Source organism: Lucilia cuprina, chromosome 4 (assembly GCF_022045245.1).
Source record: "Lucilia cuprina isolate Lc7/37 chromosome 4, ASM2204524v1, whole genome shotgun sequence".
Taxonomy (NCBI): domain Eukaryota; kingdom Metazoa; phylum Arthropoda; class Insecta; order Diptera; family Calliphoridae; genus Lucilia; species Lucilia cuprina.
This window is the reverse complement of record NC_060952.1, coordinates 27190102-27217294: the sequence shown is the minus strand read 5'-3', so window position 1 is coordinate 27217294 and position 27193 is coordinate 27190102. Positions and strand designations below refer to the sequence as shown.

General features: G+C 28.3%; 2 protein-coding genes across 13 annotated transcripts in view; one reads left to right on the top strand and one right to left on the bottom strand.

Moving 5' to 3' along the window:
* Nucleotides 1-4975, top strand: part of LOC111690583 — an 82398-nt gene extending 77423 nt beyond the window's left edge. The window contains exons 2-6 of the mRNA XM_023453091.2: nucleotides 2761-2838; nucleotides 2901-3082; nucleotides 3141-3339; nucleotides 3416-3522; nucleotides 4760-4975. Coding sequence (XP_023308859.2) covers nucleotides 2761-2838; nucleotides 2901-3082; nucleotides 3141-3339; nucleotides 3416-3522; nucleotides 4760-4945 — 752 coding nt within the window. The 3' untranslated portion in view covers nucleotides 4946-4975. The remainder of the gene's footprint in view (nucleotides 1-2760; nucleotides 2839-2900; nucleotides 3083-3140; nucleotides 3340-3415; nucleotides 3523-4759) is intronic.
* The window catches only part of LOC111690703 (glutamate receptor ionotropic, kainate 2), a 105827-nt gene that overhangs the window by 66095 nt on the left and 12539 nt on the right, over nucleotides 1-27193 (bottom strand). For 9 of the 12 annotated variants that reach the window (XR_006940552.1, XR_006940548.1, XR_006940545.1 and 6 more), the window contains exons 10-13: nucleotides 25312-25588; nucleotides 24993-25194; nucleotides 24437-24659; nucleotides 22028-22143 (exon numbers count right to left, since the gene is read on the bottom strand). Coding sequence is in view for 3 of the 12 variants with exons in the window: in XM_046948612.1 (XP_046804568.1) it covers nucleotides 18739-18936; nucleotides 19602-19748; nucleotides 20382-20531; nucleotides 22028-22143; nucleotides 24437-24659; nucleotides 24993-25194; nucleotides 25312-25588 (1313 nt within the window). In the remaining 9 variants the exon portion in view is untranslated. Of the gene's footprint in view, nucleotides 1-18682; nucleotides 18937-19601; nucleotides 19749-20381; nucleotides 20532-22027; nucleotides 22144-24436; nucleotides 24660-24992; nucleotides 25195-25311; nucleotides 25589-27193 lie in introns of those variants that run through there. The other 3 variants (XM_046948612.1, XM_046948613.1, XM_046948614.1) reach the window with 3 other exon arrangements.

Genomic DNA, 27193 nt, shown 5'->3' with positions numbered 1-27193 from the left:
ATATATATTTTTCTGAACCAAAGTATAATATTTTTTGCAAAATGTTCTTAATTAGAACTGGCGGTACTAAATGACACTAAGCGAACTTTAAATATTAGAATCCACACAATTTTACTTAAACACATTTTGAAAAAAAGTGGATAATTGGTAGTAGTGGGTGTGGCACCTCCCTTATAATTTAAACACAAAAATTGGTAGATCTGGGTAACTTTTAAAGCCAGAATCACCCAAGTTTTTGTATAATAATTTTAGTGTCAATATTTGGTATGACGCAGTGGCTATAGTGGACGTGTCACCTTCCAAATTGAGATATATGTATTATGTTAGTATAGCTGAGGAAATAAACGTAACCTTCAAATTTTGTCGGAGCCACTTTAATGTCAATATGATTATTAAGGATAAAAAGTGGGCGGACTAGCAGTAGGGGCGTGGCACCTCCCATATTAATTATGTACAAAAATGGAAATCACTACAGTTTGAATCTTCAAATTTTGCATGAAGAACTTAAACATCAATGCAAACATTTTGGGTAATAAATAGGCGGACAGTCAATGGTCGGCATCTTTCATATAAACTATAGAATAGAACAAGATTCCTAAAATTTTTCACAAAGAACTTTCATATTTATCTGTACATTTTGGTAAAAAAGGGCGAACTTTCATCAGGGGGTTTAGAGTGGCTTGGAACCCCCATATGAATTTTAATAGAAAATTTTTATATCTAAGAAAATGTAAGGGCTAAAATCTTTAAATTTTACATGTAGAACTTTAACATTTATGTGAACATTTAGAGAACAAAGCAGCGGACTTTCAATATGGGAATTGGCCCCCTCCAGATGATTACAATATTATTTTAATTTTCTTACATTAAAATCCTTATTAACGTTTGGAAAATTTGACGAACTTGCAATAATTTGTGTGGCCCATATGCAAAAATTTTGCTCATGATGAAAAACCTTTGTGGATTTCTTTATTTTGCCCGCCTAAGTCCAGAAAATTTTTTTTTTGAAAAATCTAGAACGTAAAATTTTTGAAATATTCATAAAGAAAGAAAATGCTTAAATTAGGAGGGAAAAAAATTAAATATTTAGGAATTTATTTTTGTATACAAAAAATTTATTGGTATTTCTCAAAACTCTCTAACAATGGATTCCTGTCACAAATATATTTGGTAAATAATTTTTATCACTCCCGCTTCCAAAAGCTTTTCGGAATAAGTCAGTTTGTAATTCAAAAATAAAATGTAAAATAATTATTTTAAATTTATTTTTTTTAATTCTTAAAAAAATTACTAAAAATCGGACCAAAAATAAAAAAAATCTAATAAAAAGTGGGTTAATGGGAACGTAAATTTTATATTATTGATTTTTTTCTGAGTTGAATTTTAGGTTCCCAAAACAGGTGCAAGCACCCAAAAATAATTTTTTTTCAAATATTTTTCCGTCACTATTATTAAGCAATCTTCTTTAGGGTTGCTTAATAAATACCGCTTTATTTCAAAATTTCCACGTATAGAAAAAAATATAAAAATTGTTAAACTTGTGTAATTAGAATCTTAAAAATCGTAAGGTAAAGTTAGTACCCAGTAAATATTTTCAAATTTTGGTTATGAGTATTGTAGGTAATGTACTTATTTCATATATTACTTGGTAATGAGATGTCGTTATCAATAACATTTTTTTTAATAAAATTTGTAGTCAATTGTCTATAGTGTATGTCTAATTAGTGTTTTTAAACGTAGTCGTTTTTGAAAGTTCTTTTAAGAAATATTGATATTTACATACGTGTGGAAACCATTCCAGAAAACTCGGGTAAGCAGATTTGTAACCTGTTATTTTTTGATCATCGTCGAACAAAAATAAGTAGTTATTCACCAAAATTACTTGCCTACTCAAATATTTTGCTGGGTACTTAAATAAAATATCGATTCATTTATGAATTATTTCTTTTCTATGTTGATATGTACATACTTTCATTTTCCAAAGTCATCGACATTAAACACTTTTCTGAAGTTCTTTATTAAACACATAATGCTTATTTCTATGTTATTTTTATTTTTTAACTCAACGTTTTAAAACTATCATTAATTTCTTTTAATGCTGGCAACACTTTACACTACTAAAGTACCACTAAAAATGTACTTGAGTGAACACACCCCATTTACAAACACTTTGGTTTATAAATCGACCGCCACAAATAGTACACAATGCCAGTCGTTTGACGTTATCGTTTGTTTGCTCGCTCTCACACAAAATAAACAACTAAACGAGAGTATTTATTTTTAGAGACCCCGCTAATGATGCGTTTGTTGGCTGAGTCATCTAAACGGTTGTGTTTTTCTATGTATACGCTCGTTTTGGTTTTCTGGTGGCTAGGTTCGAAACCTAGTCAAATAATATCCAACAAAACATTAAAGTCTAAAGTCCACAAAACACCCCAATCCCTTTATTTGTTTAAAATCTAGTGTTTTAGAAGTCAAATAGATTTGATTGAATATATATGTAAAAACATAAATGAAATGCGATTTTCAATGGCATAATGATCTGACTGCTTGACAATAAACGTTCAATTTGTTGTCTGGCAATAGACAGATAATTTCCAAATAAATCGTAGATTAAATTGGTTAATGCTTCATAGTTGCTACGTTTGTTCCATAAATGATAGTGTTTGGAAGCAATTTCCAAATATTTATATTTTTTTTAAATTTTATTAAAATTTAATATTCAGTAATTAATTATTTAAAATTTTTGTTTTATTGCAGCTACAACAAATTTTGTGGGAAAATTTACCCAAAGTGTTCGACGTATTGTTCAAGATGTCAAAGATGAAGGAGCCCCCAGTAAGTCAATTTGAAAAAGTATGTTAGTTTTTGGGTAACAAAGAAAATCAATATTTTTATAGGTGGCATGAGCCGTGAGGAAGTTATAGAAACCAATGAGAGATTAAGAAATTTACGCATACGTTTGGAAGAGTCCTACGATACTGCCAAGCAGGCTTTAATAAATCTCATGAATAAATATGGCGATTCGAAAAGTCAACGTAATGTTTTCCAGCGTTATCCCATGCTCAAGTTAATGATTAAGGTAATTCTTATGTTATATCGTTAAAACACTTTATTTTTAATTCTATAATATAAAATAGGATGTCATACGCCTGGAAACACAATATTGGGCTTTAGTTGATATACCTCGACAGGAAAAGCAAGAAACCGTACCCTCATATGTTATGCGCGCTTGCTCGATTATGGAAAAAACTCAAAAATCTGGTGAGGGCGTGAAAACCTCAGCGAAATTGGCCGAGGAGGCAGCAGAGAAGCGAGAACGTATGGAAAGATTGGAGCGTAAGAAGTGTTTTTTTTATTCAGTAGTTGAAAGGATATTTTTAAAGAGTTTTCTATTTTCTTTATAAAATTTCAGATTTAACTACCGCACAAATCGAACTAGAAAACACACAACTAATTAACGATTTATATAGATTATTAAAAAAGTATTTAGGTCTGAGACATTTAATAAGAGTTTTAAAGGTAAGAACGTAAGAAATGTCTAATGCGTTAAGAACTATGTAAGTTTTTCGAAAAAACTGGATCCTATAGCTGATATCTAAAGCCGAAGGTCCACACTACACGTCAAAGCATTACGCGCTTTTTATATTTTCGCGTTCTACGCTTCAAGTTATTTTTCAACGCGTGGTGTAGACCTCCAGCTTTATTCATTTATAATCTTCTTGCCTTTGATCAGTATTGAGGCCTTGACAAAAGTCCAGACCATACGCTGATCCCGCTCAAGTTTTTTGGGGCAGAAGACATTTTTTTAATTTTAAGTTTTTTTTTTTGGTTCCTTTTTCCTCATTTTAATATTTTGTGTCAAAATTTTTCGGATCCGCACCAGACTATAATCGAGACTATAGTCCATATACTATAACAAAGACAAACCCCTATAGTACATATTATGTCTACGACTATAGTTAAGATTATAGTTCCGTCTTTAGTTCAGATCATAGTTTCAACTATTGTCACAGATAAAGCCCTGACTATTGTACTATTGACTTCGAAATTTATAAATCGAAACTATGATCTACTAACTTTAGTTTAAATTTTAGACATATTTATTCCTTTTACAAGCAGAAATCTTATATCAATACATCAAATAAAACAACGGATGACTCGTACTTTTTTATAGTCTTCTAGCCTTTGATCAGTATTACGGCCTTGACTAAAGTCCAGACCATGCGCGAATCTAGCTTTTAAGGAAGGGGACATTTAATTTTTACTTATTTTATACGTTTATTAGTGGGTTAAAATGGAGGAAATTTCCCTTTCTATCCTCCACCGTGGATCCGCGCCTGGTCCAGATTGTAATCGAGTCCATATATTCCATATAATAACAGACAATTACAAAGACAAAGAACTATTGTCCATATTACCTCTAAAACTATGGTTCCATCTATAGTTCAGATCATAGTTTTAAATATCGTCACAGAGATCAGACTATAGTTCAAACTATTGTCCTGACATGGAACAATGATTTGAACTATAATATAGTTCTGAGTATAATTCTGACAAGAATTCAGACGATTTAAGAACAGACTAAAGTTGAAACTATAGTTCAAAATTTAGACATAGCCCTGCCTATATCCAGCAGACTTATTATATCAATCGATCAGATATATCAATGAATCCCTCCATTTTTTGTTTAAAAACCTATTCGACTGAGAAACTTTCTATAACTTCATTTAATGTTGTAATCGTTTTCTCATTACAGGAAGAATATGGAAGTTCAAAATTATATCCCATATTTCCACGTTACACCATGCTCAAGGATATGATAAAAGGAATAATGCACGATCCAGATATGTATGTTAAGTTATTATCAACATCATCATCATCAGCAGCAACAATAACAACATTAACATCCTTTAAATCCTACAGTATAACAACAACAAAATAGAGATTTACAAAAATACTACAACAACAAGAATAAAAATAAAAACGCACATTGGCATTAATGCCTGCAGGATATTGAAGAAACATAAGAAAAAAATTTATAAGGTTGTGGAAAGATGTACATGCCACAGAGCAGCGGATGTGGAAAAAAATTGCAAATTTTCAATATTAAGGAAAAATGAAAAAAACATATTATAAATAAAAAACTAAACGTTGACTTAAAGCTATAAAAGAACTATTATAAAGTTGGGAAAAAAGAAACTCCTAACAATCCATCTCAACTACTCCCCATCTATTAACATTACAGAATTTTAGCGATAGTAAATTGTTTTGTAAAATAATTAAAAAACATATAAAATGCTTGAGGTATACAATTTTTAGTGATGCTTGTTGCTTACAGGAAGAAAGGTTTAATTAAAGTTTATATTTAAAATAGTTACAGTTAACTAACTATTCTTAAACTAGGTTTTCAATTTAACTGGAATAATTGCCAATAGCTTTGTTGTATTATATTTTATAGATTATTGTTAGTTAGTTGAAATATTAGCAAAACTTTGTTTGTTACCAAGCGAAACTTTTTTAAGCTTTAAAGCTTTTTAAATTTAAGTGCATTAACAAATATAAATATATGATATATAATTAATTATTTTTGTTTTACTTATTATTAGAAAAATATTTAAAGTAACTCAAGGCTTTACAAACTTTTAAGTTGCAACATACTTCAAATATTATGCCTCATTAAAAACGTAAAAAGCTTCTTTAAAAAATCTTTCTTGAATAAAAACTTTCGTTCGAGTGCTATTTCTTAATTCTTCATACAGTATTCAAAAATGCCCAGAATCTTAATGGCTATGAGCGATTAGATTTTATATAGGTCCTCGATTATAAAACCGGGTTTTGGTTAATAGTAATAACAAGTAACTTAAGTGATAAAAGATCTTTTCTTAGTCCAAGCTAAATTGCTGATTACAGTCCAGTGTAGGTAAGTAGAGTTTCTACAATAGATTAGACTTTAGTCTATATATGAAATATTATCTTAAACTATAATTATTGTTCAGCATATAGTACAAAATATAGTTTGTACTACGATCCAGACAATAGTTCGGAATACAGTCTTAATATCATTAAATATGAATGTGTTCATACCATCAATTCATACAATGTTTAAGACATTAATCTATATAGTTTACACTATAATCCAGACTACAGTTCACTATTGTTCAGACTATAGTCAAAAATATAGTTTACACACTAATCTAGACAATAGTTCGGAATGCAGTTCAAACAATATCTATCGGTAAATATGGATGTTTAGACACTAATCCAGACAATAGTTCGGAATGCAGTCCAAACAATATGGATGTGTTCATATCAACATTTCATACAATATTTAAGACATTAGTCTACATGGTTTTTACTATAGTCCAGAATATTATTCAGACATAGTCCAGACTATAGTTCACTATTGTTCAGACTATAGTCTATAACATAGTATAGACAATAATCCAGACAGTAGTTCAAAATGCAGTCCAAACAATATGGATGTGTTCATATGAACAGCTCGAACAATATTTAAGATATTAGTCTATGTAGTTTACACTATAGTTCGAAATATTATTTAGACTTAGTCCAGACTATAGTTCACTAGTCTATGTGTTTATATCAACAGCTCGAACAATATTTAAGATATTAGTCTATACAGTTTACACTATAGTCCGGAAAATTATTTAAACATAGTTCAAACTATATTTCACTATTATTCAGACTAAAGTCTAAAATATAGTTTAGAATATAATCCAGACAATTGTTCGAAGTGAAGTCCAAACATTATCGATTAATGTGGATGTGTGTATAACTATAGTTTAAATAATATATAATTTATAAGTCTATATAATTAACTCTATAGTCCAAAATATTATTTACACAAAGCCCAGGCTACAGTTCATATAATATTTTAGACCATAGTATACACTTCAGTCCATATATCGACTAACAGTGAAACCTATGATCAGGCTATAAGTCTAAACTACATTTTAAACTAGTTTTCAAACTATATCTAAGAATCTGGATGTGTTTATTTTAGATTCTAATCTATAAAATATTTTAATCTATTGTTCAGACTATATTGCAAACTATAGTTTCGACTGTAAGTCCAGACATTATTTCAGAATAGAGAATTGCAACTTAAATCAAAAATAATAAACTTCGTGAGGACTCATTCGTTAGATAACCAACTCATAACTGGCGTAGGAAATCGTATGAATTTACCCTAGGATCATATTCGTAAATGTTTATTAAAGGAGTTTACACATAAAACTAAAAAGCATAAAATTAACAAAATTTGTACCATAAAAGTGTATAAAATAAACTGCAAGAAAGAGATTTCTGACTATGTAAAATACATATATTTTAAGTACAGAAATGGTGAGATAAAACTTAATTTTACAAAACTCTCAGATTCTATAATTATTTTTCACAAACTATTTTCGAAAAATTTTAATTTATTTATGAATTTTAATTTTTAACATATAATTTTTGTTGTATTTTTTCTTTCCGTTTGATTTCAATACTAAATTGACTGTAAACTAGACTTAAATTTTCACTATCAAAATCTATAGTTTAAGACCAAACCTAATGTCTCTATTAACCACTACAGAGATTCTTAAGTATTCAGACAAAACAAAAAATTGACTAAATTAAACATTTTATTATTATTGTTTTTTTTTTTTTCAGATAAGAATTCCATTGGTCTTGAACACATCATCAACATCCTCCTAAATTTTTTTACATTAAACCTGAATTTTGATTAAAACCCCTTTATTGGTCCCGGCTGTCATTAAAAATTACATATATACATAAACTCTGCAAAACCTTAATCCACAGAAACTTGTCCTAAATCAAATTAAAATGTTTTGTTTGTATTATATTTGAAGGACCTTTTCCGTAAGACTTAATTTTATTATTTTTTTACTATTAAGTATTATTACGAAAGACTTTTTCAACACTAATGAGCTTTAACAATAGAATCTGGGATTTTTGTATAAGAAAAAAATTCTCTTTTTGACAGAACTTTTTAACATTTCTATACTTAAGACTTTTTTACTCTGAAAACTATAAAATATTTATAGACAATTTATAAAGATATTAAGAAATCTAATAAAATATATATAAAAATATAAAAAACAAAAGTTTTATACTTAAAAATTATTTATTTATTATACATAAAATGCTTAAACAATGTCAATTGCGAGAAAATTTTTAAAATTTGCCTAGAAAATTATTGAATTTTGAGATTCATTAACGCACAATATACATATTTTTAAATGTGAGAATATTAAAGATTTTAATTGATAGTTGTGCATTTTTAATTATTTTCTAACAATTGACATTATTAATAAATTAAAAAATAAATTAGAAACAAAACAAAATCATTTAATTTATTTAAGTTTAAAAAAAATGCATTTATATGTTGTAAAATTAATTATATAGATTGAAAAAACTACATATTTGTACTTTGTCAAAAAATTGTAATTAAAGAAATATTCCACAAAGTAGAATATTATTATACTCTCCACCATTAATTTTAGAAAATTTTCTAATTTTTATTGCAGGAAATTGAATTTTCATAAAACAAAAATTTGAGTTTAAAATCATACTCAAAAATTTTGAAATTCTTAAGATTTGCTAATTTTAAAAAAAAATTTAATAGTTGCTAACTTGGGATCAAATAAAAAACAAATAAATACTAATATATCAAATTAAAAGTAAGTCATTACTAGACTATTTATAGGTAATGCATATATTATTTAACCAGCAAAAAAGAACTTTCAAAGAAGCACAAAAGGAGTAGAATTTACTCTATGGAAGTGCCTGAAGAAGTGATGATTTTAACACAGACTTGTCATAGAAGGGATGTTCTTTTTATTTGATTCCAAATTCACTACATCTGAAGTCATTCTCAGGAAGTAATTTTTATGTTCTTTTTTTAGAAGTTATTGGAAAGTGAAATTTAAATACAATATAATACAAATTTTTAAATTTGAAACAAAATTGGATTCTTTTCGCTTCTTTGGAAGTCAATATATATCACTTCCACAGGAGGTAAATAAATTCACTTAGTGCTACTTTTAAAGAGGTGATAAATGTTATTCATTTGGCAGTACTTCAGTTTATTTTTGCTGGGTGGTTGTCATTGGAAAGTTTGTTAATTTTTCAATACAAGTATGCACCAATTTGTTGCTCTTAACTCTTCGATTTTGCGAAAATAGAATCAAATGAATACAATTTTTTTTAACCATTACACAGATATCTTATATTGCTATTACCCGATTTCTGGACCAAATTCTGAAGATCTCGAGTTAAGGATAGATTACTTCAACACATAACTTAAAATCGTGGCCGTGGTTTTCAAAATGTCTAGATAAATGGCCGGATATTTTATTTAGTAGTCTCCATCTCTTATTTGGAGATTCGCACCATTCTTTTTTATCTCCCAAGAATACGAAAGAGAAAAATACAAATCGTGGGTCGAATCGGAATTAACTCGATACTGGGAAACTACAACAGGGCTTAGACAAACAAAGCGATCTTAGAATTCTAACGGGGCTACTTTCGGCCCACTGTGGTGTTAGATATCACCAATTCAAGAAATGCCATATCGAATCTAAATTGAATCTATTGAAAAATGTTGAAATCGGTTTACTATTTTATTTAGTATTGTCCAGTCCATAGGGGCGCACACCGCCCAATTATCCGCCGGCATTATTCTTTTTTTATCTCTCAAGAATACAACAGCACAAAATACGAAGCAGGGGTCGAATCGCCACTGGGAAACTACAACAAGGTTTAGACAAACAAAGCGATCTTAGAATTTTGACGGGATTACTTACGTTACACTGTGCTCTCTGATATCACGATATCATCATAAGAAACGCCATATCGAATCTATGCAGATTTTGTAGCTCTCAGGAAAAAAATCTAAACACAAAGCGCCCTCTATAATCTTCCATACAACAGTACAACCCAGACAAACATGAACTCCAAGAAACATCCTTCTCAGAAATATCCTGTAGGAATACCTCTCAATCGAGAGGTAATAATATATAGTCGGGCATGGTCGAAAATATTATATATTATCTTAAAACAAGGAACATACTTTTCAGAAATATCCTTTAGGAATAGCTCTCAATCGAGAGGTAAGAATATATAGTCGGACATGGTCGAAAATATTATATATTATCTTGAAAATTGCGATCGAGATGGACGGGCATAGCTAAATCGATTGGTATACTTTAAGTTGGGTCTAGTATTAAAATTTATATATATACACTAAACTTTTCAGCTATAGGTACTCTGAAACGCATCATTAAGAGGAATACCTTAAAAAAAAAGTGCTCCTATTGTAAAGTATAAGAGTAAATGCTTTAGACACTACAACATTTTTTTTTAATTTAACGAACCTGTATTTTGTCAGGTCCTTGTGCTAAAAAAAAGAGTTAAATAAGTTCAATTGTTCTAAATTTCCCTTATTACGTCAGGTTTCTCAGATCTTTTATCAAAAAAGATTTTTAAAATTATAAATCATCATATTCTCTTCGATGTTTAAATATTTAAACATTCTTATTTGCAATAAAAAATTAATTGAGATGGTGTGGAGAGTGTAATGTTAAATAGAAAAAAATTTAAAAGAATATATTTAGTAAATATTACCAACTTAAAAAAATATATAAATATATAGATAAAAATAAGTAAGTAAAGAAAGTAAAGGAATCTACATACAAACATAAGGCTTACGTAATTCAATAATGTCTTAACTCCAAAAAATTACAGTTTCGAATAAAAGAACTTTTGAAACATTTTAACACAAAGGCAAGAATAAGAATATTGAGATTTATTTCTATTTATTCATTATTTAGTTGTGACATTATTGTATTAAGTAATATTTCAAATGAAAAGCTTATAAATACATATAATTGAAAATTTCGTGTCAAGTGTCTCAACTCAAAAAAATTGATTTTGATGAAATTTGGCCAAGAACTGCCGGAGTTAGAAGGTGTTAAAATTGGTCATTATGGCCATACGAGTTTTTTTGTTTATTTTCAAATGAGTTTAACGTTTTACTTAATGGTTCTAGCAAACTCTTCTACACATTTTTTTGGAAATTTTTTGTTAAATCAAAAGGTCAGCCGCGGATCCAGCTCGAGATTGGGGGGGGAGTTAATTGGTTTATTTATTTATTTTCTTTTTTCCTTTTTTTAATATTTTGTATGGATTTTTTTCAATTTTGGGGGAGAAATTTCCCTTTTTCTCTCAGCCCCCGTGGATCTACGCCTGCAATAGGTGAAAAGGTGAAAGGTATACCTTTGAAAAAACCTTATATGACAAAACTGTCCAATTTTGACCGCCTTTGAAACCGGCGGTTCTTGATACTTAGAGCTAAAAATTTGTGTCTGTCCTTCTATTCAATAATACTAATTGAATACAAATTTACTTTTTGAATACAAATTTACTTTTTGAGTTGGGTTACTTTACACGAAATTGCCCAATATGTACTATGTATATTGAAATAAAAAATAATCTTCTTTACAAAACAATTACTCTATTACATATTGACATACATATACATCCATAAATACTATATACATACATATATACATACACATTCAAAAACACATATCAACAAATACATAATCTGATACATAATAACATATACACATAATACATATTGTAATACAAATATATTTATACATTAATTAAGTGTTTTATTATTAAGTTTTAGTGTTAAATATTTCAAAATGGAATAAAAAAAAAGCAGACAATTGTATTTAATTATTATCTAAATAAAATCATATTTGAAATAAAATATTTATAGTTAGACAATATCAGGGAATTAGTTATCCCTTAAAACAACAAAAACCAAAAACACATTTATTAAACAAAAACAAACAACTTAATTTAATTTAATTACATATAAACAAACCTCAAAATACCACATACCTACATTTCTATTAAGTATTTATCTGTTTAGATATTGAGTTTTTTTCAATTACACAGTGGATCAAGTTATTTTATTTGTTAAAAATCCTATGTTTTCATTTAAAATAATCCCAGCAAAAACTTATATCGAAGTGTTAAATAAACTCAACGCGTAATGGCATAGGAGGCAAGTGCTTATATATGTGATTATTATTAGACATTATAAAATTACTTTCAAGTAATATAGATGGTATGTGGATGCTATTAAAAAGTAAGCGGTTACGTAATTACATATCAGAACCAAATTAAGGCTGGGATATTGGTAATACTGTTGAAGCAAATCTTTATTAGATTCGTATATACCCACCACCAAATCAAATCAAAGCCAGTAAGGGACGTTTAAGAAATTTTCTTAATGTGACCTTATTTAAGGGATAGGGACATTTAGGGACCTATCATCATAAACTTTGGTAGAGTTATTTTGGTTTCCATAAATATTGTTTAAATAAAATTTTCTTGCTATATAGTTACTCTAAAGCCAGTGAATATGCGATTGTTTAAAACTTTTCACAAAGTACATTTGTATGAAATACATTTCTATGGAGGCTTTGTGAAATTGTGGGCCGGTTTTGATCCTTTCCAATATAGAATATTGTGAGAGAGTTTTATCTTTCTATCTCTTTTTCTGTGGAGCTATAGTGCAAGGACAAAGACAAAGAGGACGAAGCTAGATCGTAGTATTTCTATATGCTACGCACGGAATGACAAGATCAATATACCTCCCTCCCTATTTATTTTGATGGCGGGTATAAAAAGGTACCAAGAAGTTCCCTCATAAAGACTATCATTCAAAGCAGATATTTCCTAGACCTTATAAGCAATATAACTGAAAGAAGAAAAAATACTAAAAAATATTGTAATGTATTGAACATTATAAATCCAAATAGTACCAGGCTCATTACACACCAATTAAGGCTTGGTTCAATATTACAAAAAAATTAAAAAAAGTACCATTTACAGTACCAAAAGTACCAAAAAGATTTCTGTCTCCATATCACAACATTTCAAGAACGAGAAAGTACGAAAAAGTTTATATTTACAAACTCTCTACCCCTCCTGCCACGAAATCGAAATGTCACCTATTTATAGTACTTTTCACCTTTTTATAGTACTTTTTCCCTCAAGGAGAATACAAATATTTAAGAAAACAAAAATTTCAATTCTATTGGCGATATGGGTGTATATATCCCTCTAAACAATATGAATTTCACTGTTCTTGTTTTAGAAATGTACCAAAGTATTTGGCAGTATTTGGTTCTATATATAGCTTTAGTACTTAAATTTCAAATAATTTAAAATTTTATTTTAATTCAGATTTATTCAAATTATGATATATTAAAGTATTTGAATAAAGCTAAACTTTCCATTTTAATGCAATTTTATCTTTAAAATTTAATTTAAAAAAAATCCACTGTGTGTATGTTTTAAATAATTTTTTAAAAGTTTTCAAAATAAATTATTAACTAATTTGTTATATTAAAAGATGAATTTAAACACAAACTGACCAAAACATATAAAAACTTTAAATATCTATACAACATGAGCTTACACATTTGTCCAATTCACAAACGATGTCGTATCGTTGTATGCCATAAACATTTGTCAAAAAACTTTTTTTGAAACAAAAATAATACAATAATACCAAAAAAATACAACATAATACGATAGAAGCATACAACACCGATTGTGAATTGGACAATAAAAACATAACCCTAAATCACTTTTTATTCAAAATAATTTTTTATGGAAGTTTTTAAAACCATTGAAAAATGAAAAATTGAATTTGAAAAAAATCCTAAATACATTTATTCTAAGGTTTTGTATTCAACTCATATATAAGGGACTAAGACATATCGTAAATGTCGAGGGTCATAGGTCACAAATATCTAAACTCAAAAAATTGCTATTTTTCAAGCTGAGGCTATAGAAATCGACATTTACGAATTTATTTTTTCAAATATAATTTATATCAGGCGCGGATCTACGGAAGAAGGATTGAAAAGGGAAATTTCGTAACCCCCTCTAAAGTGGTGGATCCGCGCCTGATTTATATTGAATCTCTAATACAACATATTGGCTGCAGTTTCATGTGCATATTTTGCTGATTATTGATGATCTTAGTCCCTCAACGAGATGTCAAGACAAAGTCAATTTATATTAATCCACAAAACTTGAATTTAACTGGAATCTTTTTTATTAGTTGGTCTTAACTTTAAATATAAATTTACATAAGGGCATGTCCGCGTTAAGTGATACATCTTAAAAAATTGATTTGGATAGCAAATTTCATTATAAGGTCAGTACTGTTCAGTACTTTAGTAGGCCGGTTACAAATTTTCGCTTTATATGTCAAGAATTGACGGAGCTATAGGGGTTAAAAGTTAGATATTTTAGTTTAACGGGGTTTTAATTTTCATATGAGTATAACTTTTAATCTATTGGCCCTGGCAAAAATTGTCCAAAGGTTTTTAGATAGCTATTTCTTCAATCTTTCCAAAATGGAACTATATTTAATCAAATGAAATAAAATCTTCATCTTAAGCTTTCTTTTAAGCAAAACCGGCGCTTATTTTGAAATAAAGGCCCTGCTGTCTTATGCAGACCTTTATTTCGGGAGTTGTCCGAGTTTGATTCTATCTAACTACTGCAGTTCTTGACCGATTGAGATCCGGCTTACTATTCAATAGTACTGATGTCCAAATCCAATTCGTTTTTTTATGTTGCCTATTTCATAGAAAATTTCCCATATAAATATTAGGATGGCCACAAAATAAAAGTTGCTGACTAATCCTGGTGAAATCCAAATCCAATTAGATTTTTTTACGTTGCGCCATTTCACGCGAAATTTCCCATATAAATATTATGATGGCTGCAAATTAAAAGTTGCCGCTGTTAACAATTTAAATGAATGTATATTTGAAACTAAAAGTATGTTATTTTCTTTTTCAATGAACGATAATTTTATACCTTTATTCACTTCATCATACATTGCCACTTATATTTTGGAGCCACCCTTTTTATACATTTAAACTTGAATAAAAATATATATCTAAAATTATATTACATATATGTATCTATACTAAATTAAACTAATATTAATAGATTAAAGAAACAAATTCTAAATGACTTTGTAATTAAAATACGCTTAAACAAAAAATAACAAATTATTTAAATTAAATAAATAAAAAAATTATTTGAGGAAAAGTAAAAACAAAATATAAATAAATATAAAAAATATTAATATAAATAAAAAAAATATATATATAAAAATATAAATTAAAGTTTTGATATAAATGTTTTTCTAAAAAATGAGAAAACTTAAAAGTAAAACTAACATAAAAAAACATAAAAAATTCATTAAAAAATAAAATAATAAAAATAAAATCTAATCAAAAATAAGTTAATAATATACTATTAATAACAAACCATTTAAAAGAAAATAATAATTAATGGCTTTTTAATATTGTAAACATTAAGTAAAAATAAAAACAATGTTGCTTAAAATAAAAAATATAATTAAATTAAAAATAAAGGAAAAAAATATTTATAAAAATTTAAAACTTTATAAAGAAAATGTAAACAAATGTATGCTTTAAACTTCAAATAATTTACAAATTAAAAAGGAAAATTAAATTAAAAAAAAAAAAACAAAGAACTCTTTAATGGTCCTAACACCCACCGACATTATACACTTTCTACAACTAATACCACTTACAACAACTAATCCAGCTACAAAATACTACTTACTACAAATACTAGTCAAAGAAAAAACACAATAAACTAAAGAAAGAAAAAAACAAAATATTTATGAAAAATTAATAAAAAAGAAAACTTTAACTAAAACCACCCAAAATAATTACACCGATAAAAATTACAAAACAAAAAAAAAACTAAAACATAAATTTATAAAAATATTATATATTACAACATTAAATAAACAACAATACCAAAAAACAAAACAAAAAACTTTGCTAAACATTTACAACCAAAAAAGAGAGAAAAAAAAACAAAGTATTTCAGGAATTATTTAAAACAACAAAAACAAAATACAACTTAACAACAAAAAACCACTTTAAATGGAAAAGTTTATATACTACCAAGATATATACAGACATATATACAATATAATATAAAAACATAAAAAGATAATATTAAAACCAAACAAAAAAAAATTCATAAAATACATGTACTTAAATTGAAAACCAAATATAATTAATAAAAAAATCATATAGTTAAAAAAAATCAATAATGAATAAAAATTAAAAGAAAACATTTTCCACTATCTCTAGATGTCTAAAGAATGTATGTAATTGTAATTGAATGAATATAATGAAATAAATAATAAATAAACAATTAAATAAATTGAGATATTATAAAAATTCAAACAAAAAAGAACTGTTTCCTTTTAAAAGAGAAGAAAATTTATTAAACTGTTCTCATTGCTATGTTTCTGGGTTAGTGTCTTCGCTTAGTAATGGCATAGACGGTAACTTGTGCTACTAATCACTAGGTGGCGCTTTTTACAGGGTATTTTAACCTTTATACCAGGGACGACAAAATTGGTGTCCTTTTTTATATTATTTGATGTTCAAAAGTACCGCGAAACTCCCGAGTCTTATTTGATACTTTCAGGGTCACAATCTCAATATCCGATGATCATCAGTATCAAATAAGACTCAGGATTCGTTTAAACTTTTTATTCAAATCTTTTTTTGCATAAGAACTTTCAATACATCTTTTAGAAAGAATTAACAAGAGATTAAGAATATACAGGTAAAAGTATCTTTAAAATTTCGAATACTTTTCCAAAATTTTTTTTGGCGCTTATTCTCGAAAATGCATTAATTAAAAGGTCTAGAAAACAGCTAATAAAGTTATAGAGTATTGGAAATCCCTTCAATATTATCAGACAAAATTTAAGAAAAAGTCAAAACCCTGAGAGCAAGTTAGACTCTTCTTAAGGACAATTTCTTGGTAATATTTGTATGGTATCTATAAGATGAGATACCCTTGCACCCATTTCTTGGGCAAGATTCATCATATAATGCCCATTGTACATCTGTTTAAAAATGTGTAAATACAAATGTATTTCATAAATTACAAAGTTTTAGAATAAAATATACATTTTTGTACTCTGAGATCCAAAGAAGTTCTCTCTAAAATATTTTTTGATACTGAAATGATATCTCTTATTCCATCCCTGCTTAATACCCAAAATTAAGAAAAATGTAACACATCGAAATAATGGTCGTAAACCCATCATTATTAAACCCTCTGTCTATTGAAGTTATTGATAACGTTTGTTATTGATAATGGGCCATATGGGTCGATGAGTTTTCGACATAGACCACATAAAAGTTTGACCTAGGAATGCAGTTAAATAGAGATGAAATTCATCAAAACAAATTCTATATTATCTTCCAACCAGATTTTATGAGGATCGGTCTTTAATTAACCCTACCCCCCATATAATGTTTTTATCAAAAAATGGATTTAACGATTTTAACATTACTGCCTTAAAACATAGCATATAATTTTATGAATATAGGTTCAATATTGATCCTTGCTTCCATATAAGGTCCTCTTAAGAAATTGACTTTAACGCTCATTACTGATAAAATTCGCCATAAACATGTTTTATACAAAACAATATCACTCAAATTTTATGTAGATCGGCTCATATTAGACGCCCGACCTCTATTCCTACGGCATATTGCTTTAACGCTCAAAATGTTTAACTTTAATCCCATATAAATATAAATTTCACGAGCTTACACTTGCTTACAGATATACGAATTTTTGTATTTAATTCATATGGGAGATGCCGAGTGGGGTGGGCTATTCAAAATTTTTCAATTTTTCTTCAAAAATATTCATTAATTAATATTCAAGCTTAAATAGTTTCCCATATAAACGAACTTTAATATACAATTAATATGGGAGGTGCCACGACCCCTATAGGAAATCCATAAATTTTTTCCTAAATATTCACCCCGATACAAAAGTGGCTAAATTAAATAAAATTAATTAATATTCTTATTTTAATAGTTTCAAATATAAACGAATTTTAATATTCAATTCTTATAGGAGGTGTCATGCCCCTATTGGAAATTCGCAATTTTTTTCCTTAATATTCACGTCGATACTAAAGTGGTTAAATTAGCACATCTGAAAAAATATAGATATTTTCTCAGATATATTAATTTAGGATTTTCTCTATATAGGAGGTACCACGCCCACTTGTTTATAAAAAATAAACGAATTTTAATACCTTCTTGTATGTGGGTGTGACACCCGCCTACTTGAAATTCCAGAACAAAAGATAGCATATAGTACTTTTAGTACGGACATACCGAAAACACTATTAACATTTCAGCCGTCTATATAAGTCCAAACAAACATTTACCCCCTCATTTTATAAAACGAAACTTTAGTTAACGTTTAAAATTTGTATGAAGAACACTGGGAAATTTTTGAAAATTTGAATTTTTTTTATACAAATTTTTTAAACGTTTGTCGTTTCGTTTTATAAAATGAGACCCTTAATTATAATTCTTTAACGATTAATATTGTTTTCTTACTTTGAATTTTTACAACAATTATATAAGGCAACGCTATTTTCTAACAAAATTCTTTGCAGCAGTGAACCTCAAACTGTAGGGTTTGTGAATAAGCTAAAACAAAAACCTTCTACCTTAAATGACAGTTTAATGTAAATGAATCTATACTTTATTCAAAAAAAAAAAATTACAATTTATAAAATTATTTCATTGATTTACGTTTTTGCAAATGTTGATCATCATTGGTCAAAGATTCTACCGACAATGAAGAAGTCGAACCACCTTTTGAAGATGCAGTAGATTTGGAGCTGGAGCGTTTGGGATATTTAACAGGCTTTGTGTTGCCCGAAAACTTTAAAACAAAGCGCAGCTCATCCATTAATTCAGTTTTGAAGGGAACCTTCAGCAATATTATCAAAGAAAGTTTTAATTATTTAAGAAAACTTTATGTAAATTTGTATTGAATGCATAAGCATAAACATGGGGATACAAATTAGAAGAGAAATACGTTTAATATACTAATGAACTAATGAAAAAATGACTGTCATAGGGAGTTTATTGCCGGGGAATTAAAGAAGCAAGCAACAGGTTTTATTTTTAAGTTTTTTTCAAAAGGTTAATAAATTTAATTTTAAACAAAACGGCATTGATTGAAAAGCACACATAAAATGTTAGGCAATCTAATGTAAAGCATACTTTTAGTCTAACAAAAAAAGTGTTAAAAAATATGGCCTATATTTAGGTTAAGAGTTCAAGCAAAATTTAAAGCATACTAACAGGCTTTCAAAACGTAAGACAAGTGAAATATTTATGATTATGGTTGTAAAAAAAATTCTTTATGGTTTTTTTCATAAAATATTTACAAACTAAAGAAAAAATGTAAAAGGATGAAGTGGAACGTTTTTGTTGGTGTTTAGTTTTTTTCTGGCACATTGAACAGATACAATGAAGAGTAAGACGAAAACAGACAAGATACAATATGATGTGTTGATAACAATTTTTTCAACTTCTTTTAAAATGTTAGCTGTTATTAAATTTGATGCTTTTTTATATTTTTTTTTGTACCTTGTAGTGTCGTGCGGTAGCATAAATGTGTGAAATCCACTCCAATATGCCAAAGCAAGTGGCGGTAATACAACCCATAAGCAAAACCACATATATGCCACCTACATTGGCCATACCAAGTTCGGCAGCACCATCAGATTTTTTATCCTGTTCTTAGATTTTCATTTTTTTGATAATTTTTTACGTTACGTTTTTGTTGTTGTTTTTCACAAGGGTTTTGGTTAAGCATTTGTATTTTTTAGCGGGGGAAAGAGAAAAAATACAAATCAAATATTTTAGGAAGGTGGAAGGTGAAGGGAAGTTTTGGTGTAGGAGGCAAAAGTGGCGTTGTCATCAAATAATGTATCGAATACAAGAAACGTTTTGTACGCATTTTGTTTTGATTGTAGAGGAGGGAAACAAAATAGAATTGTGTAAAAATTTAAAATGCCTCAGGTGTGTGCATGTACATTTTGCAGAGATTGAACGATTTTTCCGCATGGCAGCATGACATTCAGGTAATATGACATGGTTGATGTGTTGGTCAGGATATATTTTTATTTTGATTTTTTGGTTGTTGGTAATATTTATATATATAAAAAAACAAAAAAAGTATAACTTATGATTGAATACATTACAAATGTAAATTTTTGTTGCTGTTGTTTATATTAAAAACTAAAATAATTTTAACAAAGTAAAAAAGAAAACAGGAAACAAAACCAAAGCTTTTGGAAATGTTGTAGGAAGTTGTATAGCCAGAAATGTTAAAAAAATAAAAATATAAACAGTCTATTGTTATACCTTGTTCTCGTCACAGCGTTCCTTGACACCCATCAACATTTCCGAAATTGAAACAAACATACCAAATATGCAACCCCCGATTAGTACCAAGAATACACCACCCAAATTGCTAATTTCTAAGGCCAATGCTCCAGCTTCAGAACTAGTTGCCTTAGATTTAGATAAATTTAGTTGGTATGATTAATACGTATGCAAAATATTGTTAGAATATTTTCTTTTCTGTATTACTCTGGTTTGTTAATAATTTTTGAGTTTTTTTCTTTATCATTTATGTTAATAATAAATTAGCAGCATATTCAACATGTCGTCGTTAGGAAAAAGCACAAAAAGAAGGAAACTAAAATCAAATTTAAAAAAACACTTGACACTTTTTTAAACTGTCGAATTCAGTTTGTTTTTAAGGATCCAATCCTTCTATTTTTTTTTTGTTTAATCGATGTGAGACTTATTTATGTTGGGTACATTTCCCCTCTTCTTGCCAATTTAATGATTTTACCTTCAACTGTGAAGTTTTTGATATGGCAATTGCGAGAAAAAGGCGTTTAAGTGATTAACGGGAAATTTAAAGAATTTTTACTAGCGTTTAGAGATATTTGGCGTTTTCCTCAAATTAAATATATTGCAACAAAGATTGCATATTTCACATACAAAATGGAATAATTACAAATGAATTTAGTCTGTTCTAGTCTATAGTCTAGTGTATAGTCTAGTCTAGTGTATAGTCTAGACTAGTTTATAGATTAGTCTAGTTTATAGTCTAGTCTATAGTCTAATCTATAGTCTAGTCTATAGTCTAGTCTATAGTCTAGTCTATAGTCTAGTCTATAGTCTAGTCTATAGTCTAGTCTATAGTCTAGTCTATAGTCTAGTCTATAGTCTAGTCTATAGTCTAGTCTATAGTCTAGTCTATAGTCTAGTCTATAGTCTAGTCTATAGTCTAGTCTATAGTCTAGTCTATAGTCTAGTCTATAGTCTAGTCTATAGTCTAGTCTATAGTCTAGTCTATAGTCTAGTCTATAGTCTAGTCTATAGTCTAGTCTATAGTCTAGTCTATAGTCAAATTTATATCCTACGTACTGCTGCCAATATTTTACCAAATTTCCTGTTCAACAAGGTGACAAGAACCTCTAGAAATCGTCAGTCTATAGTCCATTAGGTTGCCCTAATAAGAAATAATTCAAATGCTTATCGTTATCGAGGCCTCCCAAAATGAACACTCAGGTGGCAAGATTTTACATGATTCAGCTAGAGATCGTAAACAAGGATTTTGGTGAAGAAATCGCGATCGCTTGCTATAGCAGACCCATTGCTTATTACAGGCATCATGAGTTAACCCTATGTTAACCATGACCTAACAGAGGAACAAGTTTTATCAATTCCATCTTCTTGTAAAAATTTAGATACACGAACGAGAAGTTGTACATTCATCTAACGTAGCGAAAGCTAGACATCTGTTAAAATATCAAAGATGTTGTACAAAACCATTGGTTATACACACATATGTATAATCAACGTATCTTTAACCAATTACTTAACTAGTTCTAAATAAATAAATTTTCTTAAATACCGTACAGATAGTGTCAAGTGTTTAGCAAAAATAATATATGTTTATAAGAAAAAATATTAAAAAATAAAAAAACACTTACCGCACAAGCGCCACCACCTCGTTTTTCCTGCCACCATTTTGTTTTCATTTTTGTTAAAACACCTTGTTCCTGCAATTCCAATACAGCTTGACTGAGTATGTCACGATAAGGCCAATCTGTGGTTTAATGTTCCCATTGTTGTTGGCGGTTGTTGTTTGAAAGAATGAAAAGCAAAAGAAAAACGAAAAATTTATTTTAATGCTTTGATATTAAAGTTTTTCTTTATATTAAAATATTGTGTATTAATCGAACACAAGTGTGGGAGAGTTTGTATGTAAAAGTCTTCTGATTTATTGCAAGTTTTTTTTTCATATAATTCTTTTATAAAAAACTTAATAGTTTTTAAGTATGAAATAAAAACTTCAAAATAATATTAAATAAATAATTGAAATTGAAATACAAAAACAATATGCAATTAGAAATATGCTGTTAATACAATTGAAGTCATAAAGATGACTTAAATTTGTAATTAAAGTAGGAACACAAGTATATTAAACTAATTCTTTATGAACACAATTCTTTTTTACACACAATTTATTTTTCCTAATTGCCCTTAAAACATTAGTTTAGGTCACAAATGGTGTTAATGTGAATTTTGTATTTCGATTATTCGGTCATATGATTTTATTTTACTATTTGGGTGCAAACGTGCTGCTATAGACATTATCTATATATTTCGTGCCAAAGAGTTATTAAAATAACAATTACATAGTAATTAAGGGTATTTAAAAAAGTTTAACTAAATAAATGAAGAAACAAACAAAAATATTTTATATATAAAATGAAAAAATCTATTTAAACAGAATTTATCTTAAATTTTCTATTGAAAAGCATTTAACAATAACAAATGTTTTGCAAAAGAAAATAAATAAAAAACTTTCTATAAATGAAAAATGTATTAAAAATTAGAAAAAATACAAATTTATCAAAAATTTAAAAAAAATAATAATCAAAATTTATTAAAAAAGGAAATTTTTATTCAAAAGAAAAGAGATCAAAAAATTTCTTAAATTTTTAATATTTTTCTCAATAAGGAAATTTTCTACAAGAGAAAATATATCGAAAAATTTATATTTTGTAATAGATCTCAAATTTTTAATAAATTTATTTTATTTTTTTTTTCAAGAGAATTTTTTTGTTAAAATTGTGTCGAACATTTTTTTTCAAGAATTTTATCGAAAATTTTCTATTATAAGAAAATTGTATCGGAAATTTTCTAGGTAAAATTTTGTTTTCGAAAATTGTGCAATAATTTTTTTCTCATCTAATAACAGAAAATATTATCGAACATTTTTTATTAATTGAAAATTTTATGAAAAATTTTCTTAGGAATGAAAATTTTTTTCGAAAATATTAAAAAGAAAATTGTATCACAAATATTCTTTTTAAAGAAAATTGTATCGAACATGTTTTATCAAAAAAAAGAACGTTTTCTATTTAAATATAAAAAGAAAATTTATCGAAAAATTTTCTTGAAAGCTTTCTGTACATAAGAATATGCCATTGAAAAAGTTCTATATAAAAGAAAATGGTGCGAAAATTTTCTTTATAAGATGAACATTTTATGGAAAATTTTCTAAACAAAAACTTAAAATAAATAAAGAATAATACTTATCTTATCGAAAATTTTCTATCAAAAGAATTTTTAATTTTGTAGCAAAATTAGCTTTTAAAGCGAATTGGAGACATTTAAGACATTGTCTGTGTGGAGGCCCATTGAAGACCGATGTTTACAAAATTCGGAAAGGTCATTGAATAAGTGTTAAAGTTAGTTGTGCCGCTTTTTGTCGAGATAAGAATATATTAAACATAATCACTAATTCAAAAGAACTATTCGGGAGGTTCAGTTGTATGGGAAGTATCGAGTTTTTAACAGGCTTGATACCAGGGACAATGAAATATCATGTAAGAAATTTCTTTGATTTATCTTCTAATATCGGATTTGATTCCGACATTAGCTATTTAAGTGAATTATGAACATTTAAGTCATTGTCTGAAGGGGTTTATGTATGAGGGTCAAGTGAGTTTACAAAATTCGCTTTTTTCGAGATATGAAATTGGGAATAAAAAAGCCCTATTCGAGGGATTCAGTTGTAAGCTAGGTATCGAGTTTTTAATAGCCTTGGTACCTTTCAATTAGATTCGTTCCTGAGACAAGAGAAGATCAGGTAAAAATGTTCATTGAATTTCATAAAATTATCTATGAATCATAATTTTGGTTTAAAGGTTATTCCGTGGTTAATTATATGGGGTTACCGATCTAAATTATTTGCAATTTGATTCGTTCTTTAGATCTCAATTATCATTAAATTGTCTTCAACCTGTTGTTTCTAAGTCGTTACAAATAATTAGCACAAACTCACAAACCCACAAAAATAATGTAAGATATACAAATATAGTTCTACTTACTTTTACGCATAGCAATACCATATCCTTTTTCATCCAATAATGAACCAACTTGTGTTAGACTGCATCGTCGTTCTGTGATATATTCAATAGTTGTGGATTCCATTAAAAAGGCATAGTTTTCCTCTTCGACGCGTGTAACACCGTCAGCATTTGAAGATGTCATATACTCCGGATGACTTGACATAAACTCGTACATTTTTTGATAAGTTGGAAATTTTGCATCCTGTTGCAGTAGCACGGAATTTGAAACAAGAGACAGTTAATGAATGTGAAAGATAAAGAGGTTAGTTGAGTTTAGGCATTTGTTTTAATTATTAAAAATAGCAAAAGAGGGGAAGGTTAGCTAGTACATATCAAAGAGTGGAGTCTATTCGCAACTTTTTGTCAGATAAGTGATATGAATTTAAACAATATTAATTGAAAAAACTTTTATATACACTTTTTGTACAATAGTTTTATATATAAAACAGCTGCAACAATATCTGTTTAAAAGCTATCCTTCTCAATTAGTAATTCAAATACGGAAATATTTTTTTCTTCACACACTTAACGTTACCTTGAAAAATGTAAATGTACTGCCACCAATTTTAGCACCATAGTTAACACCACCTTTGTTAGCAGCCAAATCCTCAACATTCTCAATAGGTGTGCTTAATGATTCGACCGTTAAAAATGCAGCCAAGTTGGCTGTATACGAAGACACCAGAATCAATGTAAAGAACGACCAAAATGAGGCAGCAGCACGTGTTGAAAATCCTCTAAAAAGGACAGAAAATAAACACACAAACACACACACACAAATATTTGTTAAAGGTATTTAAAATAGCCTGCAGCATTTCCAGCTTAATGCCATCATCCACCTGATCCTTACTTACTTTGGTGCTAATTCCGAACCTTGTTGCAAAAGTGTACCAACAGCATACCAAAAGCAATTAATAAATGTAAATTGGTTCTCAAGTTCGGTAGGCTCTTCTATGCAAGGATACGGATTATCCCATTCGGGTGGTGATATGCGGCCCAATATAAACATACTCAAGGAGACGGCAACATATGCTAGACCCAACCATAGCCATACTTCTCCGGAAAATGGTGACATAAAGGAGAAGAGTTTGGGTGGTTCCTTCATGGGTTTGCGAAATAAAATGGCAATACCTAGAATGAACAAATATGAATACAGAAAAAACATTTTAAATTTGTACAATAAAAAAGTTCAAAAGTATGAGTAATTAATGAGTAAAAAAGTGACAGAATCTGACAAGTTGCTTTACTGTTAACATTACCATCAACATCATCATCACTGTCCTAATGAGGAGAATATGTAGCAAGTTGTACATAACTTATGCATCATCATTGTGTCACCATAGTGCAGTTTTACTACTTTTAGGCTGACATTGATGCAATGACTGTGTAGGTATAAATGTAAGTATTTTAAGAAAACTTTTCTTTTGATTTCCAGATGTAAAGTTCAAAGCGGTACACTCGGAAAAAGACTTTTTTTATTATCTAGTCGTAAAGACAAGCTTAAGCTGCATTGACGGTCTTATGTAACGGCCGCCTTTACAGTACAGTAGTTTACTTAAATATATACACAATAATTTCGCTAAGTGTAAACGAATTCTGTCATAATTAAGGATGTCTGTACGTTCTGTTTTTGTCATTGACTTTAATCATAAACATGTGCAGTTTTATTACTATGTGTGTGTGTGTATGTATATTAGTGCATATGTCAACTACACATCGTACAATTACAATGTGTTAAAATTCAGATAATAGGAGAGATGTTTCTTCTGTTTTCACTATACTTGCCTTGTTGTTCTATGACACTGAGTAACAGTAGTTTATGTGAAAAATATTAGAGTGATTCAGAAGAGAGTAGATTTTTCCTCCTATTTATAAATGCTTAATAAAGTTATTGATGGTTTACTGTAGGAATTCTACACGAAAATATACTAATAACAGATATTGGGGGTAATGATTACACAAAGTAATTCATTACATTATCAATTACAATTACTTGTAGTGTGTAATTGACCTAAAATCAATTACAATTACTTGTTATTGTAAATGAGGTTTTTGCAATTACAAATTCTTTTTATTTGTAATTAACAAATAATCAATAACAATTACTTGTAATTGTAATTGAAGTTTTGCCTATTACAATTACTTGTAACTGTAATTAAAGACTGCCTAATAAACCAAAAATATACGGGGGGTTTTTGTGCTGGCTCCGAACTCATATAGTTCCCGGTTCTCGCATATAAATATGCCTCCAAGACATTCATAGAAAAAATTGTTGCATTTTCAGAATTTCGGCGGATATTGCGAAATATTTGACCTTTATATATTAGCCTTTTAGAATTCTAAATGGCAATAATTATTTTAGTTCCATAGACCATTGATCCGAACTATACACAAATTTTTATGTAAAAAAACCCGAGGAACAGCTTTTTAGGAATTTAATCTTAAATCTTAAATTATGCATAATTATATACTGAAGACATTCAATATAGTGAAATAAATAAAAATAATTGTTTAGTGATTGAAATTCCTGGGAGCAAATTGTGTGATTCGTAACTTTTAGAATTTTCAAAATATGGAAATGTCTAGTAAGCACATTTGTAATCAATCATCATCTAACTAATATAAGTAGTTATTAACCCAAAAAGTAAGTACTTACAATTTGCTCCGATATTACTTGCCTACTTACTGGGTAAGTATATGTTTTTCTGGTATAGTTACTATTTAGAACATTTCCTT